We start from the raw sequence: 22,082 nt of genomic DNA on the forward strand, positions 1-22,082 counted from the left end.
TCTCCTCCGGGCTGCGTGGGTCGTCTGGGATGCTCCTCTGACCCTTGACCTTTTCCTTGACTCCCAACCCAGATGTGATGGCGTTCCACAATGCATTCTGGGACTTGGACCCTTTAGAGAGGAGAATGTGTTGTCAGATAATAGTTGAAGCGATAAACGCCAAATGCCTGCATTAAAGGTGCAGTCAGAGATTTTTCTTCCCAGTAACCTTTCCTCACATTCTGACAGCTTCAATAAAATATCTCTGGCAGCTTCAGTTCTGTAAACTGGAAGAAAAAATGAATGATGTCCACCACCAACATCCAACCAGTGGGGTTCCACATTGCATTCTGGGACTTAGACTTCTGGGAATTTTGAGAGGGGAATAATTAATAATAGCTGTAGTGATGGTTTGATAAAATTTTAATTTGTTCAATTTTGCCTCAATCAGTCAAAACGTTCGTAAGCTACTGTAATGAGGCTAATGCAGGGAACAAGTATGTAAAAATATCTAAACAATCTTTTCAAGAAATGCTTAAATCTTTGTATTTAAGGGTGTATTAAAGGTGCGGTCAGCCTTTTTTTGTTGTTGTTGTTTTCAGTCATTCTCTTAAGTCATGTCTGTTCAGAGGAGAAACTCTGGCCTCTGTGGCAGCTAACATTCTGTAAACTGGAAGAAAAACGAATGATCTGGACCACCGGCGTCCAACCAGTGGTGTTCCACAATGCATTCTGGGAATTCTGGGACATTTGAAAGGAGAATAGTTGATAATAATTGAAGTGTTCGTTCAGTGAAACATTTAAATTTGCTCAGGTTTGCCCCTTTACACCAAACACACTCAAACAGCCAAGACATTTTTGCAAGCTATGGGACCAAAGCATTTGTAAATCTTTGTATTTCAGGGTGTATTAAAGGTGCGGTCAGCGTTTTTTCAGTATCTTAAGTAATCTTTCCTCACATTCTGGCAATCCACATTCTGCAAAGTGGAAGAAAAATTAGTTATATGGACAAACGATATCCAACCAATAGCGTTCCAGTCTAGTTTAGCATTGTGTAAACTACATGCATAAATCATTACAAACATTTTAATCAATGTCAAATTGTTTAGGTTCACAAACAGATTTTGTTTGAGGATTCTGACACTGTATGCCATGCTGTTATCTATAAAAAATGGACAAAATGACATCACAGAGCTAAAAACAGGCATCAGACTCAAGCAATTTGAATGGTAATATATTTACACGTTGATTCCAAGCCCATATATCATTTTAAATGCAAATCATTTCTGCTACAATCGCTAACTGCTTAGCAATATCTGATAAGCTGAGTGTTTAATTATTTAGGCATGAAGTTCCCACAATGCTAAACTGGTAGCAATAAGATTCCATTACTTAGCGACATTACCCTCATAGCAACAGTGCAAAAGTACAGACGCAAACATCAGACACAAAAGGCGTAATTTATTAACAGGAGCTTTATTAACCTTTCTTGACCTTTCTTCTCTGATTTTTCAATCCTTTTTTTTACCAGAAAATTTAAACACCAGCGATGCTGCAATACTGTCATCTAGTGGACAAAAGCTAACATCACCAGTATATGTATTTTACAGTTCTTTCAACTTGTTGCTGTTTTAGTCCACATCATGTACAGTCATATTATATTAACTGATGCAATGTATGAGACGCCTACTAACCTGAAATATTTCTATAAATGTGACGAGAGCTTCATCTGAAAACAGATCATTAACATGCTTGACATATTATCTGATACATGTCATCTCTTCACAGTGCTTTGGTAATTTGCCTGAGGCTTTGTGTTTGTTTTGCCTCTGTTGGTGATGTTGGTGCTTCTTTTTCCATTTTCCCAAGGGAAAACACTTACGTGCAAACGTCGCCGGCGGCCTGCTGTTGCTTTCTCCATCTTCATTAGCCACTGGAGAGAGAGAGAGAGAGAGAGAGATAAAGAGGCATTAAAAGCATAGCATGTGCATAGAGATGTGTGGTGGGGTCTGGGCATATGTGTATGTGTGTGTGTGTGTGTGTGTGTGTGTGTGTGTGTTTCTACAAGGCTTCACGCTTCATAAAAGCAAGTCATTATCAGGCAACATGCGGAAAGTGTTGCACAATATTGCTTTAGAACTGACCCCCTTCCAACCACACACACACCCACACAAACGTACAAACTAACTTTCAAACCCACGCAGCCCTGTTCAGCTTCATCCCCTACATCATTAGTGTAAAAACACTTGCGAGGAAAAGTCACAAAGTGTAGTTTTGATTAGACTACAGATATGTAGCTCAACTATATTAAAGTTTGTAGTTGAAAAAAAGCTTTTAAGTTTATAGATTCTTGAATCGGATTGATGAGAAGGTGTTGATTAATTGTATCTAACATTAGCTCTGACGAGACAAATCCGGCTGCAGGATTGCAAGTCACAGATTAATAGTAATTAACACTCATCCTAATATTTTTGTTGCTGTAGCAACAGTTCGCACATGTTCGCACATAATCTATATTTAGATTATGTGACAGATGCACATAATCTAAATATAAAGAGATTAAAAATCGGTTGTTATTTAACAAAAAAAAACATATAATTGTTGATATAGTGAAGATTTCTGTAACAGTTATGGAAGGAGTCTCCAGCGTCAGTCAGGGGTAAAGCTGTAGCTTTTGTGAATAATGAAAACGTTGTGCAACAAGCAATTTGTTGAGTCAGTTCTGTTAAACTTTGTGTGTTTTTGTGTGTGTGTGAGTGTGTGTGTGTGTGTGTGTGTGTGTGGGTCTAATGAGGAAAAGTGATTGTTTAGCACCAAACACATAATACAGAGTTATTTAACACCCACCTACACCCTACATTAATTTACATTCATTAACCAGGATCCACAAAATACTCATTACAAATCTAGGTTTTGTTTTAATTCAAGTTAGTGATTAATTCAAGTTAGAGACAGCGGACTCACGCAACTCATGTAGCCTAACAGCAGTTTTATCAGTTTTTATTCTTTAATTAATGCCATAGATTAAGCCACAAGGTACAGAATAGCAGTACAATAAAATACAGTAAATATCTAAACACGTGTTCCAACAAATGCCTAATCCTCGGCATTTAAGGCGGTATTAAAGGTGCCGTCAGCATTTTGTTTTCAGTCAGTAAACTTTCCTCGCATTCCGACAGCTTCAATAAAAATCGGCTCGGAGAAAAAACTCTGGTCTCTGTTGTGTGTTATGTTCTGCAAACTGCAATAAAAACAAATGATGTGGGCCACCAACATCCAACCAATCAGAACGAGGAGTCGGCTTGCCTGTCAGTTCAGAAAGCTCCTCCTCCTGCAGTAACGTTCAAATGTGTTAAATAAATACATTTCACTGATCATTTAAAGTGTCTTCATGCCATTAACATGGATGCTAGTTAACAATCTTTTGTGTATTTGCTAATTTTATGCTAAAAAAAAAACTTAACCATGTTACTCATTTAAAAGTGAAATGCAGCCTGTTGGTGAGACACATTCTTCAATGGTTAAAGGCACGTTTTCTTAGGTTCAGTGTTAAAAAAAACAACTTTCCTCCATTTTCATGCTAGTTTGGAGGGTAGATATTGAGGCGTGAATAGAAATGAGTCTGAATTAAGTGGAGTCTGTGGTGCAGCCTTGTCTCTGCCCTATTCACCCCGATGAGGACGGTTCATAAGTAGGAGACAGCTTCTGGCACGCTCTGCTGAATCCAGCAGAGCATGGCCCGCCCCGTTACCATGGCAACGGTCAGCTGTTTGAAAATGCCACGCTGTGTTACGGGGGAAGTGTGAATCGAGAGCTCGCACACACACCAATCGTATAACTGTACAACACACGCGCTCATTAAATCCAGTACAAAAGCCAGCTATGATACGAGAAAGCATTTGAAATTTACTGATTTTATAGATATTATATAATTACAAACTTCGTTTTTTCTCTCTCTCTCTTGGTCTCTCTCACACTCTCTCACTCTCTCTCACTTAACAAATTGCCTTCTTCGATGCTGAGTTTAGGAGAGATGTGTGCAATTAAAAGGTCTGGCACCTCTCATTGTGCATGCCCATGGTTGCCATGGTGATATTGCCCGAGCATGTTAAACAATCCCAAAAAAAATATTTGCATGCAAACCAACACTCCATTTACTAAGTGTTTGTAGTTGTAACATTCAGCTCTTTGGAAGTCAAAATTTTCTAACAGGTTTAATACTTCAGAAGTTCAGAAGTTGAAGACATTTCGCAACAGACATCCATGAAAGTTTAGCTTGTTTTGGTTGATACTAGTCAAAATAACACTGTCATTTTAGTCGTACGGAAACTTTTCTTAGGGCTGAATTCATGATCTTGATCACAAGTAAAGGTCAGAGCATGATATAAAAAAAATAAACTACAAAATAATAGTACGTGCTGGATCACGTGCTATTTTATAAGCTGCCAGACAATGAGGGTGGAAGCCATAATGTTCAATTAAACCAGATTTGCAGTGATTAATGTTGTAATTACAGCTAGAATTAGTCATGCAGCAATATATTGGCAATATACTAGACTTCTAGTCTAGGACTAGGACTCGTCTAGGAGTTTAGGCCTAGGATACAAGTAGATTAGGAGTGTATACTATATTAGGTGTTTATTCCAGTGTTTTCCATCTACTCATTCATATTATCTTTTAGTTGTATTGGTTATAAAAGTAAACTGTATTGCTTTTATGTTACCTTGTGCTACATTTGACAGCAAAAGGAAAAAAAGAAAACCCTGTCTCAGATGCTGTAGAGGTGTGAACTACACACAAGTGATTTGTATAATCTGAAAACGGAGTGCAGAAAATCAGATTAAGCAGGTGCGTAAGCTGGCTCTGAATACGCAAAACTTTTCCCACATCTTTGGGGCAACAGGAAAATTTTTTCAAAAAAAATGCGCATAACAGAAAATCTACAGAAAATCTCTTTACACCAAAGATGGAAATGCAGATGCTTTGTATACTTTGTATGTGAGGAATAAAACACTTGAGGTGTGCTGTTATAGGAAAATAATCAGTGATGGGGTGGTGGTCCTGTAGTCCAATGTGAAGAGGAGTTACTGTTACCTCCCCAAAGTTGGCTCTTTTTCCTTTTCCTCTTATACCACAGCAATTTGCCAACAATTACAATTTTCATTTATTAAACAATGACATGTACTTCTTATCCATCTACAGTTACATTTACTGTTGTGGAACGTCCACAAAACAAGTTAGTTCCTCTTATCACTTATGTTATAGCAGCTATAAACAGTTATTCCATCACTCTCTGTTTTTCCCTCTCGTGATGTTAATGAGGCAAAAAAAAATCCTCGTTTGAACTGTTACCGAGAAACAGGAAAGAACAAACTGAAGACTTTCCCATGGTGGAAAACCCCCTTTCAAAAAAAACGTATTACACCATATCAGTGATTATATGTTTTTCGCTGTTAAATAACATCTGTTTTTTTGTCAGGCTTAGATTAGGTGGAGCATGCTGTACAAGTCCCAGTGAAAGAGCTGTTACCATAGAAATGGTAAAATAGTAGAAAAATTATATACAGAAAAATGTGATTAAATTCTGACCAATGAAATTTGAGGATTCAACAGCACTGTGGTAGCAGAATCCTTCTAGGTACCTCAAGCAGGAACTTGGCAAGCTGCTCCTCCTGCTGTTCCAGGTTTTGGATATTTATAGCGATTTCAACTCAGGAGTGCAATGTGAACAAGAAAGATATGAAGCGTCTCTTGGTAACTCCAGGTAGTCCCATAAATTATTTCCGCAACATTATGAGCTGTTAAGGATAGTTCTTCTGCAAATATCTTCTAGGAAAAAACCTCAAAGTAATATTTAAAGAAAAATCCAAGAGAACAGCTCATATTTAGAGAGAGTTGATTCAACCTTTGGTTCATAATACATATACCAATGCTTTAACTGGTCCTTGGGGGTAAAAACCATATTTGGATGGATATCTGGACTCATTTTTGCTGAATAGTGGATACAATAAGTCTAGCTAAATTTGCTACATGTCAATTAATATTACCATTGTTAGCTGCAAATTTGTTTAAAAAACTGAGACACAATTTAGTGCAAGACTAATGAAGTATAGTTCTAACGCCAAACATGTATGGAAATCAGTGAGTTCTTCGATTTCTTTATTTTCTGGCAGGCAAAAAGATTATGTTACACAGTATAGCAGCAGAGGTGTAGTTACAGGACAGGCAAGGAACGCAATCAGTGAAGACCAACACTAAGTTGATGAAAATGTCAAATCTTAAAGTGCAGAATATCCCCAAATCCTCTGATGGGTAATGTACAACGCTACACCAAGAACACTTTCAGACAGTTCTCCCGATTCTTTATAAAAAGCATCTGGGGAAAATGATGGCAGTAAAGTGGAACAAAATGCCAGGAGGTCCGCCTTGCACTTTCCTGCGACAGTCCATAGAATCACCTCTGTATGACTGCTAAAATACGGCTACTGAGACGTCACACTGTTCCTGAAATCACTGCAGCACACACATCATAGTTAAAAGGTAGAGCGAGCATCACATCACATCTCTCTCTACCACTTATATCTTAATGTTACAGTGTTTTGGACCGCTCTTACTGGTTTCCATGTTTGTGTAGGCATAAGAATTAGGATTAAATAAGGTGTGTAAATTGCCATATGGACACATTCTCAGAAGAAAACAGCCATTTGGGTAGGTTTTCATGGAAAAGACAGCATCGAGATTTAAAATTATTAGTTTTGATCATTAAGACGTCCTTCACAATCTTTCATTTTATATTTATATATTATCAGTTAAAATGTTATACTTAAAGGCAAACTTCAGTCAAGCTGAAGTATGATCAATAGTTTTCATCCATACTTTTGTACATTATTTGGATAAAGCTGTTTGTTGGACATAAAAAAAAAACATTTACTATTATACAGCAGCATTTGCAAAGTGAGGTAATGAACTGAAATGTTTTAAAGTATCAAAATTATCACGATGTTATGTAGTAAAATGTATAACATCCAAATAAAAAACTGAATTAATTATAATTCATCTTTACACCTGCATAAATTCTCCTAGGTATTCTGTTGTGCAGTTTTGTGAGGAAATTGCTACAGTTCTTTTGACTCTGCAGGTAAAATCCCACATGTTCTTGATGATGTTTTGTCACATGGTCCATTACTTAATAAAATACATGTTTGGAAATATTTTTTTCTCCGGACAAGCTAATATAACATAAAATAAAACAAGACAAAATTCAATTTAACACAAAATTGATTTAAAGAAGAGACTGAGTGCCTATACTTTTGCATAGACCTGTAGGTAGTGGACTAAAAATAAATAAACAAATAAACAAATAAAAACAACAACAGCAATACTACTACTACTACTGCTACTACTACTACTACTAATAATAATAATAATAATAATTTATAAATAATAATTATAAATATTTGTAAATAATAAAAAATGTATAAATAATTTACAACAACAATAAAGTTGGTATTGTTTCATTTATTTAAAAAAATTATTTAAAAAAATACATGTAACAGACATAACACACCACAAACACAAAAGGACAAAAATTAAATTTATATACATGCAAATTTATTCAAGTAAAATGGAAATAGATTTTTAAAAAATGGTACTCGATTCTTTCTAAAGCATTTTGTTACTTTTCACGGCTCTCTGCATGTTTTATCCTTTTATCTAAATTTTTTTTTACAGATTTACAACCCCACTTCCCGCTCTCTCACTCTGTTTCTCTCTGTCTATCTCTCTATCTGTCGCTCTGTCGCTCTCTCTCTCTCTCTTACCTATAGTGAAGCTGAATCCATCGATGCTGAACGTGGCACTCCTCCCTTTCTTAAGTCCCTGTTTCCTGGCGCTGTGCTCCGTCATTCCCTCCTTCCTCCTCTCCCCACTCCCTCAGGCCAGGCTAAAGCTCTGAAAGCTCGGCTTCACACTAATTTACGCGCTTACGCTCCCAGACAGCGGAGTGGCGCGTCTGCCAGCGGTGTGTGCAGGTTGGCGAGTGTGTGAGACCTCCGGGGTGAAGTTGTGTTGAGGAAGAAGCAGCTTTCTTACTCTCTCTCCTCCTCCTCCTCCTTAATCCTCCTCCTTTCTCTCTCTCAGTGCTGACCTTCCCTCACACTCTCCACATTATTCTCTTTCTCTCTCTGTCTGTCTCTCTCTCTCTGTGTGTATCACACTTTCTGTTACTAACACACACTCACACATAGACACACTCATACACACTCAGCATTGTTCTGAATTATTCCCATTTCCCCAGATAATGGCAGACTGTGTCATTTTTCGTTTCATTCCAGTTTCAATTTGCAACACAAAGGCTGTCATTTGTGACTTATGATAAAAAGACTGACTGAAACTCTGACAGACAGATAGACAGACAGATAGATAGACAGATAGATAGACAGACAGATAGACAGGCAGAGAGAGACAGACAAGCAGAGAGACAGAAAGACAATTAAATGTGGTGCCTTCATTTTGCTTTGACACTTTCTCCATCTAAAACAGGGTGTGAAAAAAATAATAAATCACCCGATAGTGTGTGTGTGTGTGTGTGTGTGTGTGTGTGTGTGTGTCAGAGCATTCTCCGGAGACCATGCTGAGGAAATGTGTGTAAGGGAGGAGAACCCACTCAGCCACACGGCCCACCTCCGCCCCCCCACCACCCCAACACACACACACACACACACACACACACACACACACACACACACATACGCTCACTCAGGGGAAACCTGTTAATGCACCAGTTGAGTTTGCGCGCTGATAAACTCTGAGACCTCCAAGACTAGTTCCCTGGAGAAAATGTGTTTAAAGTGAATTTCTTTCTTTAGAAAAGCTTATATACAGTCCTTAATAAATAATACCACTGTTCATACCACAGAACTGTCGAATACTCAAATCTGATTGGTCAGAAGGTGCTGATTAGCTTCCTATAGCAGCAGCTCTGACAGTAGTTCTGGCTGTAAGGCAAATCACAGCTTTATATTTAGAGGTAAAGTTATAACTTTACCTCAAATTGTAAACAGGAACTCAGTTGTTCTGCGGATGTTCCAATAATATAACTGTAACTATAAATGGATAAAACAATGTGTACAATGTGTTGTCATTTATGAAATAAAAAAATGGAAAATTGCGGTGATGTACAAGGAATAAAACACTGATATAGGAAAACGATCAACTTCAGGGTGGTAACAGTAACTCCGCTTCATGTCGGTCTGCACCACACCATTCTGTCATTGATTATTTTCCTATCATAGCATGCTCTGTGTCAACGTTTTGACTGATAACGTTCTTTAATTCAGACCTCTGGAAATGGTGTAATACTATGGTATGGTATTGTAATACGACTACAAGTTTGTTTTTATGCATTTTACATGCAGTGTTGTAATTTCGTGACTCACAACCTTAATTACACAAACTTTGTAACTCAGAAAATGAAAGCGGAAAAAAAGATAATTATATTCAAGTAAATGTACTTTAGTAAAATACTAAATTTACTAAATTACTTCAGTAAAACTTTCAGTAAAACTAAAAACTGCTTTCAATTCAAATATTATTAAAAGTTGCATGCTTGAGGAAACAAACAATGAAAGTGTCTCTCCTCTCTCTCGTTCTCTCTCTCTCTCTCTCTCTCTCTGTCTCATTCTTGGAAACCAGAAGCTTTCTCTCTATGAGACCACCGGCTGACTCGCAGCTCCACAAATCAAAGAAAATTACTGATATTTTTATCATAAACCAGAACGGTTTTGTCACCTCCTTTTATGTGCATGTCAAATCTCCGAGTTCTTTTACAAGGTCGTGTTATTTGCACAGTCTTTTTTGTAGTAAACGTCTGTCACCAGGCAACTGCTCGAGGTTTTTATCGCTCTGTTTCTGTGACGCAGATGGAGAGTCAGATTAACAGGAGAAAAAACTCAGATGCCTGATTAACAAAGCCATGGTCTTTAATTGGCATCCGCTGTTCTTCATCTTGATATACTTCAGAGCTAGCGCAAAGAGAGCCGCTGTGGCTGGCTGATGAGGGAAAGACACAAAAGCAGTGTGCTGGTTTTCTTTTAAAGAACTTACACCAGATTCTTTCCTCTATATTGTCCATTTTATATATTTATTTAAAACTTTATTTAGATAATCACAGCCTATCGAGGTTTGTTCGGTGATCCGTTGGAAGGCTGAGGGATCAAATCGAGGTGAGTCAAAACTATAGCAACGTCAGACACACACCAACATTTTCAAATGAAAACACACTTAAGGTTGATGAGGAGAAGCCAAATAGGGTGTGTTGATGAGAAGCACTGAAATACAGAAATGTTTCTGCATTATGTTTATGTGTATTTTAGTTACTTTTAATTACTTCCAACAGGTGTGGCATAGCAGTGATATATCATCTTTTGTGCAAATTAAAGCGCTTTGTAACAGTCAGTATGTTTTCCGCCACAGGAAATCCTTCAAGACAGAGAACTTTACACTTTGCAGTTTACAGCTGCTATAATGTAAGCGCTAACAGGAGCTAACTTGTTTTGTGGATGTTCCAAAACATTGCATGTATCTATAACTGGATATAGCTGAGATCAAGTCAAGCTAAGACCAGGACTAGCTGAGACCGAGTCAAGCCCGAGTCTTAAGGGGGTTGTTGGCAAATTGCTGTGGTATAGGAGGAACATTAGGACATGGTCTAATTGAAAAATAATACAGTTTGGGGTGCTAATAGTAATGCTTCACATTGGGCCATATCACATCACTCTACTGTTGATTACTTTCCTATAACAGCACACTCCCAAATGTGCTATTCCTCACATGTTGTCCACTCCATGCAATATGATATGCAGCTTTATTTGCAAAGCATAAAACCAAAAGCCACTTCTTGATTGGCCACCATGAGTTGAACACGAATTTAGGCAGCATCTGAATTTTTTTTTGAAGCCTCTTTGAGAGCACAAACTGCATGAACAACAATTTTCTTCATGAGACTGCAAATTATGCCAATGTCCCACTTTATGCATTACCAGACCAATCTAAGATAACTCATTAAAAATCTGTTTCAGACCGTGACGCACCTTGGAATCCCCCTTAATGCACCTTCTTCTCCTCCACTGTACGCCATCTCAGCCTGCAGGAACAATATAAACCATGTGATGTGTAAAAACCATTGTGTTGACTCTGATGGCGAACACTGGAGGATACACAAGCTCATTAGTGTCTCCTCCAACTGAGGTGTGAGTGGAAAGCAGGAGAGCGTCCCCGGCTACGCCTGTTCCTCCCAGCAGTTTCCGTGGAGACACGGCAAAGTAATTAAGGGAGTGCGAGCGACCAGGGAGATCGTGTATTCCCCACATATGGCCTCATTAGAGGGACATTTAAGGTAATGTCGGAGATGTTTCCACCATACAGGAAATACAATGGCTTTCCAATGAATTGGTGGCGTCTTGATTGCTTCCACTTAAGCAGGTTGTCTGAGGTTAGAAAAGACAAAGTCATAGGCACTGCTAGGTGTCAAGGTGAAATAACTATCCCATTTTAAATCAAACAAAATGTCCAAGAAATGTTTACCCCAACAAATTGTTTGAGCACCATGATTTGATTCTGTATGGTGACATATTTCCTGACAGCATGTTACATAACAGCCAATAGCATTCGAGATACGCCATGCCACACCCTCACCAAATCTAAAACAAACCTGACAGTAGCTTAGTGAACTAGCTTAATATGGAAGCGTTTTTAGTGAGTCTTTTTTCAACCGTGGAGGAATTTCACCTCCTTCACCTCCACGCCTGTCCACTCTAATGAGGACGAGATCCTAGATGACAAGATGCTGTGCGTTTCTTGGGGTTATGCCATACGTGATTTAGCAGAGGTCAGCGGTGTATAGCTAAACAACAGTCATTGTTTGTAAAAAACTTTCGTCTAGGTTGTTACACAGCGTCAGGTCAAACCTTAACTCGGTACCGTGTTCCATGCCTAAAATGTAACGGATTTGCATTCTCTATCAGGCTGAAGTGTCATAAATTCCATCAGTGAACAGTGCTCTTACTGTGACAGGTCTTTGTTTTACTTCCCGGTCCTGTCTCCTCCCCTGTCCAGTCATTTGTCTCTTCTATCATGTATGCTCCTGTTCTACTTCTAGCCTTTGATTAGTTTGCCTATTTATTCCCTTTCGTGTCTCTCGAATATTTCTACTACCCAAAGAAGCAGTACGTCCGAATTCTCAGTATTCATAAAACAGTAGGCGAGAAATACCTGGATGACCTACGGCTTCCGCTGAGATTCTGCAGGATGCAACCAATAGACATTGCGCTATCCCATAAGGCAACGGGACTGGCGCGGAAGAGCTGTCAGAATCAAAAATGGTGGAAGGCAGCGTTTAAGTGCTATAGGTGTTAAACATTGTTCCTTGTTCCTTGACAATGCCAACATGGCGGATGTAGTATGTCCTGATTGTATTCATACTACACAAATATACTGATCAGTGCGTACTGTATCAACAGCCCGAGCATTAGGTTCTGAATCGAATGCAGTACGTACTGTCACACTATGAGATTTCGGCCGCAGTCACTAAGCCTTAAGCTTTCATTTCTGTGTTTATCCCGGTTTTCCGATTCTTAACTGCCTTGTTTCCCGCCTGTGATTTGACCCATGCCTGGAACTACATATGACACTCTGAGTATACACACTTGCACCCTGCATCTGAACACGTTACCAGTTGCAATAATCTGGCATTAACAAGCCCAGAAAAGTCACATAATTGCCAACTCGCACAAACTCCACCCTTTTCCAAATGGATAGACTTCTCAATCAAGCAATGGTTGGAAAAGGGAATAGTGTGTGTGTGTGTGTGTGTGTGTGTGTGTGTGTGAAGATGCACAGCCGAAAATCCCACCGAAGAACCATGTTTACTGCTAACAAGTTGCTACTGTACAGCAAGACACGCCCCCAGGGGCGGGACACATGCTTTGAATTGCATTGGACAAACGCTACACTAGTACAAGATGACTCAAAAAATTGTAATCATTTTCCAGGAATGCTGAATTATAATGTTAAATTGAGAATATCTTTTCCAGATGTAAAGCTCTGAAACACTCATTTTGATTTCAGGGGCACTTCATTTGATTTCATCTGGCATTTTATATAACTTGACTTCTGCTGATTTAATTTCAAATTACTCTATAAGCAATCATTGCATGTAACAACACCTACTCAAACAGAGTCTGTTCCACTTAAGATCAAACCCACATGGTGTCTGAACACCATGTACACACTCGAGTCCTTTTATTATTAGACTAGTTTTCTGACTGTGAGAGCCGTTTCCGACGTCCTCAACTCCCACTGTGAGGTCTGCGTTCCCAGGAATTCGTTTTCAAATCAGCAAGATAAAAAGTGACTGATATTTCATCAGTCACTTATGATGCAAAAAAAAAAAAAAACGGCTAAGTAAAAGCATTTAAGGCTGTACTCTGAAAAGGCTTTTGACAGCTGACACTCGAGGTGTGTGTGGGAATGTTTTTTGAATCCCAATCCCACACACTTCTGCAATTACATCTGTTTGTATATGCTTGCAGTATATTCTAATGAACTTGGTTGCAGGTCCCATAATAAAAGCAGATAAAGGAAACTTCACACCTGTTAGACTGTTTTTCGAGTCTGAATCAGTGTGAAATTCATACTTTTGTTTCTTTTTATTATTTGATTTGGTTCTTTGCACAGTACTAAACAAACCAAAATGCAAAAAAAGCTGTCTGAGGGGTGTGTAAGGCTACAAACATACTCATAAAACTCTTATTCATTGATCAGAAATACAGCAATGTAAATAAACCTATGCCAAGAAATCACAAAAATCACCCAGCACTAAATACATTATTGGATTATTATATAAATAAGCAGTTTAAAGCATTTTGTAATTCACTTCCAGAGTTTATTTTCTCTTTTCGCTCACTCTGTCCTTTGGCACAGTTTGCAGCCCAGTCGATTCAGAGTCAAATTGCTTTCTCACTGCAATCAAACCATGCTAGAGTTCACTTAGAAGCATCCCAGGACTACTTCTCACCTGCCTAAAGAACCGCACTGAGGAAGAGAACACACCAGGCTTTCATTAAAATGTGTTCATTACAACATTTCATACAGCTTGATTCAGTTACCATCTGAAAATATTCTGTCTTTTTCACTGTGTTATATCAAGCACTGCCAATAATGCTGCAGATCTGCCAGATTCATGCTGACATCATAAAAATAACATCAGTACTAAATTACTGGAAAGACAACATCTTTTTACAGCATCGATTTACATCGAAGAATTCCTTTTTCTTCATATTAAGGCTGTTTAGGGGATTCGCTGAACGTTCTTGTTGACCCCTGAGCTTGCCTGCTCCGGCCCACATCCTGAGAGTCAACACATCCTGACTCCTGACATGTGACTTGTTTTCCATCCCAAACACACCTGCAGTCAAAACTAATCCACAATCTACCTCAAGCATCTAAATGTCACGATCACTTCCTGTTCCTGGTTTCCCTCCAAACTATCCATATGTCTGAAACCTCAACGTCTTCACTATAATGCACTACATGACTGAATAACACCAAGAGTTCCCTTTTAAAGCTTAAACAGTAAACACAGACTTCTCTGTTGAATCATCTTTAAACATTCTGTTTATTTTTTTTAACAAGCCATGTCATCAGTTCACTAATCAAAGCAGAGATCGTAAATGAAATTTATGAAAGTCTGTGAAATCTCCATATGCTTTCCTGTCTCGATGAGCTACCTTCAGCTAAATAATTTCCATAAATGCACGTGATTGGCTGCAACAGAGGATCTGCTACAGAAGCTGCAATGGCTCATGTTACAAAAGCTAGAGTCGCTGAACTACAGCCAGTTTTTCCAGCTCCTATATTCAGTCCATTTCTGAAATCCCACTGCAATAGTAGAGAGCCAAAAGATTTTTTTTTATCCTGGTTCCTTACATGACTTACATGAATTTTACCGGAGATTATAACCACGAATCAGGATCTGGTTCAGATTATGCTAGTCAGTCTCAGTCGGCAGATTTTTGAAGTAGCTGAAGACAACGGTACCAAAAGCTGAAACCAACAATCAAGACATTTGTGAGGGTGTCAGACTAATCTCTCACCTCCAGATCGAGTTCCTGGCCGGTCACACCGAGTCGAGGTGTATCAAAAACCCTTGACTTTTTTTTACACTAGACTCTAGAGTCTAGTAGTCTAGTAGTGTATGTTGGTCAACATCTCAAATGCGAACCATTAATAACCAAAGAAAGAGTTGAAATACAGAAAATAGAGTTGAAAAATAGTCACGGATTATTGAGCCGTGGCAAAAACACACTAAAATAACTAGCACCCTGGTGCGGACAAGGCTAAAAAACCTATTTCCCAAAGTCTTAAACCAATCACAGAGCCCTATTTGTTTTTGTTGTTGGTATTGCCGTCACTTATAAATGTGTTACAACTTACAAACGCGTGATCATCACTTCCAGGAATTGTACAACACGCAGGCTTTTCATGACCTGGAAGAATTTTTAAAAATGTGGATATCCAAGGTTTTAGTGTTGCACTTCCATTCCTGCTCCTAATATTTCCTATTTCCTTCTTTCTTGTTCTTCCACCTGGTTTGATTTCTACCTGAGTGTTCTTTAAACTGATTATGATGCTGCGTATGTCAGGAATGCTAACGTAGTTATCTGATGCAGAAAAGGCAAAGATAGTTTCATTTCCACCCCTGATCAGTGGCTCGGATAGGATTAGATGAGATTAGATTTAAAAAGGGAAAGACTGTATTAAAACTTAATGCTCCTAACATATTCAGCCACATGACACACTTTTAGTGGACTCTTTGCTCATCTGGCTTTTCAGTATCACAAAATAATCTCTGTACTACACTACTCTAACGCAACCTCATGATGGGTTTGTTAATGAGATAATGAGTTGATAAGAGTAAGATTGAGTTAAATAGCCAGAAGAAAACATGGCTGTGCAGGTTTAAAGCTGTGAAACCTCTTAAATCAGACAGAAAAAGAACACATGGTACCTGGGCAAGAAAAAGCACCAGTGTTTAGGATTATGGGGATTTTTTTTTTTTTTTTTTTTTGAGCCCTGCCACACCATCGAGTGGAAAAAACAGAAATGGTTCCAGGGACACAAATCAAATTTGCAGCGGCCAGCTCGTTCTCTGGCTTTAAAAACCTGTGGTACGAACTGAAGAGGACAGTCCACATAAATAAAAATAAATACATACACAAAGGAAATAATCTGCATGGAGGAGAGTTTAAGATCCTCTACAAGTGTCTCCAACCTTTTCAGTCTTTCCAGGAAGCACGTCAGTGGCATTGTTATTTTTATCTCCAGGCTACAGACCGTTAATTCATAAATTAATATGAAATATTAGAGGTGGACTGGCATTGCAGGGTCTGGCTCCACCACAACACTGACCAGGATAAAGCGGTTACTGATGATGAGTGATTGAATATGAAATATTGTGAATGTAAGCCAATAATTTTAAAACCAGTGTTTCACAGAAAACCTTTTGTGTTAAAGTGAAACTGTCACATTCCGGTATGGTTAATATCACTCCTAGTATGCTGATTAACTGCTTAATTTTATGAAGGGTGCCAATAATTCTGGACTGTAAATTTGTTGTTTGAGAGAACTTGTTTTTCATAGATTCACAATCTAAGCCTGATGTTTACTTCCAGTTTTGACTCCCTGGACTATCTGCATGGCGCTGTTTGACCATGGGACTGATTTTGACTATGAGTACTAGATTTACGATCAAGATTTGTTCAATAAGTTCTGAACTTTTTGGTGTGTTTTGGTGTGTAACCTCCTTGACAGCACATTTTACTATAACAGAGCTATAATCTGAATTTTGCTACTTACTTGTCCTATCATCACGCACGAATATTTCTCCTTTTATATAACGGTTGATACAACAAAACCATGAATCGTCACTTATTTTGGAAGAACGTCCGGCTATGTCATTAAGCCTCAGCGTTGGTTGGTGTCTCCCTTACCCACGAGTCCCTGCGGATCAGCAGGTGAGAGTCGAGGTGAGACAGCGTGCATCTGAAGGAGCCGAGAGAAGCCCAGCAGGGGTCGTCACCGGCCCACGGCCATGGTAACGGCGGAACAAGGGGCCTCGGGAGGCGATATTTTCATCCCCCTCATGGGCCTGCACTTCCTTTAGAGAGCGAGCGGGGAGGGAAGTGTAAGTGCAGGAGTGAGGCGGCACGTACACGAGAGACGGGGTGAGAGAACAGGGGATGGAAAGAGTGCAAAACAGATGGAACTAGACTCCCAGTGAACATGAGGAGGATAATAAAGGTGTGTAATGATCGGAAAAAAGAGAACTACCAAACTTCAGCGATAATTATTTCGTAAGTTCAGCAGTGGAATTAATAGATACGAATAAAGACAGAAGAACATTTACTCAAGACTGAGAATGTACACACAAGTGAAAAGGAAAAAAAGGGGAAAATTATTTATTTCTGCTAGCATCCACTTGTCTCTTTAAGAGGGAAGCATCACTGCGAAAAAGTTCTTCTGACTGTATTTAGCTTTAAATATGTCTTCCCGTGGATTGGTGATCATGTCTCACCTAACACAATTACATACCAGAAGAAGAGATAAACCCTCAGAAGTCAGAAGTACAGAATATAAAGCCAAAGGCAGCTTTTGGGGAAAAAAAATCATCGGAAAAGAAATCTTTGGTCATGAGTTGAGCTCGGTGGTCTAAGAACGCATCATATAACGTCTAGTTTAGTGTCATTGCAACCAAATACAGAGGTTCTGAGCGCTGTTATGGCACTCATCTACAAGCAACCAATAGGAATACGGCATAGAATTAAGCAAAACTCAGGGGATGGTTATAAATACGATAGCGGCGATGGAGAAATGTAAACAAAACACGCTAACGGACAGAAAAAATACACTGGAAAAAAATTATCATTGGTTTATGGTTAAAAAACGAATAAGTATCAGTCATATTTGGGGTTTTTTTTCCTCATCTTTAAAAAAATAGCCAGAAATATTTATTTGCAACAAGTTCATGCAATTTTTTTCTACTTTGATCTAAGGTTTCTTTTTTTTCGGTGTATTCTCATTACCTCAAGCTCACACTGAAAACTGTTTATGCGAGCCCATTTTCTTCCCGCTCTCACTGATGATGTAAACAGAACAAGGTCATTTTCTTTAATCACAGGTCTACCGGTAGAGGATCTTCATCGTTATCGCAGACTGTTACAGAATTTAGTCGAGGTTTGTTTATTATTATTATTATTATGATCATATTATAATATTATTGTTATTATTATGATCATCTCGTACAGTGTCATAATCAAGTAGTAATGTTAAAATACTGCTGTAATCACACGTACAGCTTAACAGGTTGAAAGTTAGTCCACTTCATGTGTTTGATGCGTCTTTGATACAGGCTCGTGTACAGAGGCTGATGTTGCTGTGATCAGCGAGCTGTTATTCTAACATCAAAGCGCTTTCTCTCTGCAACTTTAGAGACGCGCAGTACGCGTGCGCACAATCAGCCTTCAAAGCGACGTGTCCCTTTTTTCCCAATCCGTTTCCTATTTATTGTTCCACAATGAGATCCTGTGAAGCGTTTTTTTTTCCCCCTCCACAGTGCATGCACTCTCTCATGCTGACATGATGGCTGCTATTACACACAGTATCATTAGCAGAGACGCTGTAAAGGCTAACCAGACACAAATGTATAGAATTATCAGCAACACTTTCTATGAAAGCCATTACAATACGTTTAGACTCCATATATATTGTTAGACTTATTTATGAAAATGTATTGCACTTTATAGCAATGTCTATAATGCATTAGGAACTGTTAATGTAAAGCATGTAATGTAGCAATAACACTAGAGCTGGGGGATATTATGATATTATATTAAAAATGTACATTATTTTATATTCTATATTACATTATTACATTCCTTCCAACCTGTAAGATTCGAAGTAGCTAATTCGATATTAAAATTTTCCAAAGAAACTACATATTTCTTTTTTTATTGATTAGTAGAGTTTATTAAAATAATTAGAATGAGTTATTTTTTCTTTCACTTGTGCAGTCCTATATATCATGACGCATATCATTTATTGTAGAAATGTCTCCAAGTATGATGATATCATTTTTTTTCTCATATCACCCACCCTTACATACCACATCACAAACGTCAAAGAAAGACTTAAAGCATAATGTATCATGTTCATTGATAAACTCGCTGAGACCTGTCCTGTCTATTTAGAATCATTTTAAACATTTATAATTTCTGACCCAAGCCCAAAAATGACACTTTAAACACTGAATACTAAACAGTTCCCTACATTGTGCTTACATATAAGGCTGAATATCAGGCAATTCAACGTGACTTAGCATTATAATGTGTTATAATGTATAATATTATAATGTGTTACAAACACGACTAATGCATTATGTTAACTGTTAACCATGTATAATGTAGAATTAAGGATGCAATTAAGTATAATGCATTTTTTTCTCTAATTTAAACAATGCCTTATTAATGATTTATAACATGTTATGAATCTTATATGGCCTTCGTAGAAAAACTACTGCAAAGTACTAAGCTGTACCATCTTGTCACTGAGGTGCTACCGTTATCTTTTTGTGTATTGTGCACCTGAAACAGGGGATATAGTGAAACTTTAAATATATTTTAAGGTACTCAAATGGACCATAATTAGTGTTTATATATAAAGCTACACTTTTTACACCTTTCAAGGGAAAAGATGCACAGGCCTACTAAAGGTACAAAAGGAAGAAAGGTATACACTTTTGGGAAGCGGGGCGATATGACAAAAATATGACATCAAGATGCTTGAAGGCATTTCTACGATACATGATATGCATCAAGATATGTAGGTTTGCACACAAACTACCTGCAAAACTGGTGTGTTGCATTTAAAAAAACTGTTTGATCATATATTTAATGTCTGCAAAAATAATTTTTGATTTATTATCAATTATTAATGCATTATTGCTTATTATTACATGTATTATCATTTTCTGTATCATTTTTATTGATTAAAAACATTCATAAATCCATAAATAAACAAAGCGAAAAATACAAATTTGTAAATGTTTAACATTTCACGATTTTTAAAAATTAAGCACAAAATTTTACCACCTTATCAGCTGATTCTAGTCAGTTTGTAATTACAATTAAAGTAATTAAAGTTAAAAAAAAAACATTCAAAAAATTCTAAAAAGATATCACAGTTATCCTCAGTATCTCCCAGAAGCATACTGTGACATAATTGATCACAATATTGATATCATCATATTGCCCAGCTTTATTAGCAGCCCAGCCAAAGGTTCTGTTCAGTGCCTTTTTTTCTGGCTATGATTTAGAAAGAAATTATGAAAAATATGATGTTTACACACCCTGATGTTGTTGGAACTGAAAACTGACACTTAAAGTAGGCTACAGGATGATGATTTTAGCTTTAAAGTAAATAAAAATGCTTGAACTTTAGCTTTTATATGTATATATGTGTATGTATGTGTGTGTGTGTGTGTGTGTGTGAGCACTCACCGCCTTCTGTGGTGCTCTGCGTTTGCGCCTCGGTGCCTCCGTCCTGCGCGTGCGGCACCTCGGATGCCGCCGTCTTGGCGCGCGCCTTGTTCCCGCGCCGGCCCGGGAAAACTCCGCGGACGCTCGTGCGCCGCGCGTGACCCGAATCTCCGTCCGGATCCGGGTCCGGGTCCGCCTCGCGCTGCGGCTCCGAGCCCACCTTCACCAGAGTGTTGCGGGTTCTGGTCAGAGCCGATGTGACCGAGCCCATCACTGCGTCCACTGCGCCGAGACGCCGGTACCGATGGCGCGCGCGCGAGCAAAAACTACCGCGTGCTACTTAAACAGCCTGCATTATGACTCAGGTAGGGATGATCACTTCCTCTGTTCCACTGTAAATCATTTCGGGAGAATGCCGCTTGCTTCCTCCAGCATTTTCTTTTCTTTGCTTTCTTTTTGTGTGTGTGTGTGTGTGTGTGAGTGCGCGCGCGAGAGAGAGAGAGAGAGAGAGAGAGAGAGAGAGAGAGAGATGAATTGATGCAGCGTTCACGAGCCAACTTCACCCGTGGTGTGTAGCCTAGGCGCGTGACGTCACGACAACTTCGAGGACGGTAAGCACGAGAATCCCGCGTGTGGTGATTCATGTAAGCAAAAGTCCCTAAGGGTGTGTTTTTTTTTTTTTTTAACTTCCGTTCCAAGCGTGCAACAGTTAAAGCTCACCAAATCACACCAGATAATGATGTGTTCATTAGCACAACAGCACACTTTTTTAACGTCATCACTAATGTACAGTCTTACAAAAAAAAAAAAAAAAAAAAAAGCATTCTTTAAGGGTTCTTGAGTAAAGGTTATAAATAATTCTACCTATTCGGAGAGGTCTTGCATGCTTCTCCTGCCAGTTTAGAGAATGCTTCTTCATTCAGGCTATACCAGCTGCTTTAAGTCTGTCAGCACTGATGAATTCTTCAGTCTGATTAGTCAGAAGGTGTTGATTAATTGATTGATTTTCTGTAACAGCAGCTCTGACAATCTTCCTGGCTGTAATTCAAATAATAGGTTTGTTTGTATGAATATGCAAGTTCTAATACGTCATTGTTTCGCCACATAATCTAAGTCTAATAACAAATGCATTAAAATATGTTGATGTTTAACTAATAAAAATGCATAATCATTCATATGGGGAGTTTTTCCAAAAGGAAATGTTTCGGCTTTTTTATGGAACATTTGTATGGAAGGAGTCTCCAGTTTTAGCACCGTCAGTACGTTTTCTGGACTCCGCACTTTCCGGTTTCTCAGCGACATGACAAGCTGCGCTAACTTCAAGAGAGAAAAAAAGAGAGGCTGGTGAGAGAACGACTGTTTATAGCTGCTATAGCGTAAGTGATAACAAACTCATTTGTCTCACGGATGTTCCGTAACATTACATGTAACTATAAAGAGATAAAAAAAACATGACATGTCATGTATTAATCAGTTATAGGAAAATAATCAATCTAAGTGATGCACTTCTGG

The 22,082-nt window shown here is 38.5% G+C and overlaps 1 protein-coding gene across 1 annotated transcript in view; it reads right to left on the reverse strand.

Moving 5' to 3' along the window:
- The window catches only part of pde1cb (phosphodiesterase 1C, calmodulin-dependent b), a 100,926-nt gene extending 79,873 nt beyond the window's left edge, over positions 1-21,053 (reverse strand). Inside the window, exons 1-3 of the mRNA XM_026946201.3 lie at positions 20,592-21,053; positions 1,862-1,912; positions 1-111 (exon numbers count right to left, since the gene is read on the reverse strand). The exon at positions 1-111 is cut by the window's left edge and continues 61 nt beyond it. Of these exons, the coding sequence (XP_026802002.3) occupies positions 1-111; positions 1,862-1,912; positions 20,592-20,841 (412 nt within the window). The 5' untranslated portion in view covers positions 20,842-21,053. The remainder of the gene's footprint in view (positions 112-1,861; positions 1,913-20,591) is intronic.
- Between the last annotated feature and the right edge of the window lie 1,029 nt (positions 21,054-22,082).

This window comes from Pangasianodon hypophthalmus, chromosome 21 (genome assembly GCF_027358585.1).
Source record: "Pangasianodon hypophthalmus isolate fPanHyp1 chromosome 21, fPanHyp1.pri, whole genome shotgun sequence".
Taxonomy (NCBI): Eukaryota; Metazoa; Chordata; class Actinopteri; order Siluriformes; family Pangasiidae; genus Pangasianodon; species Pangasianodon hypophthalmus.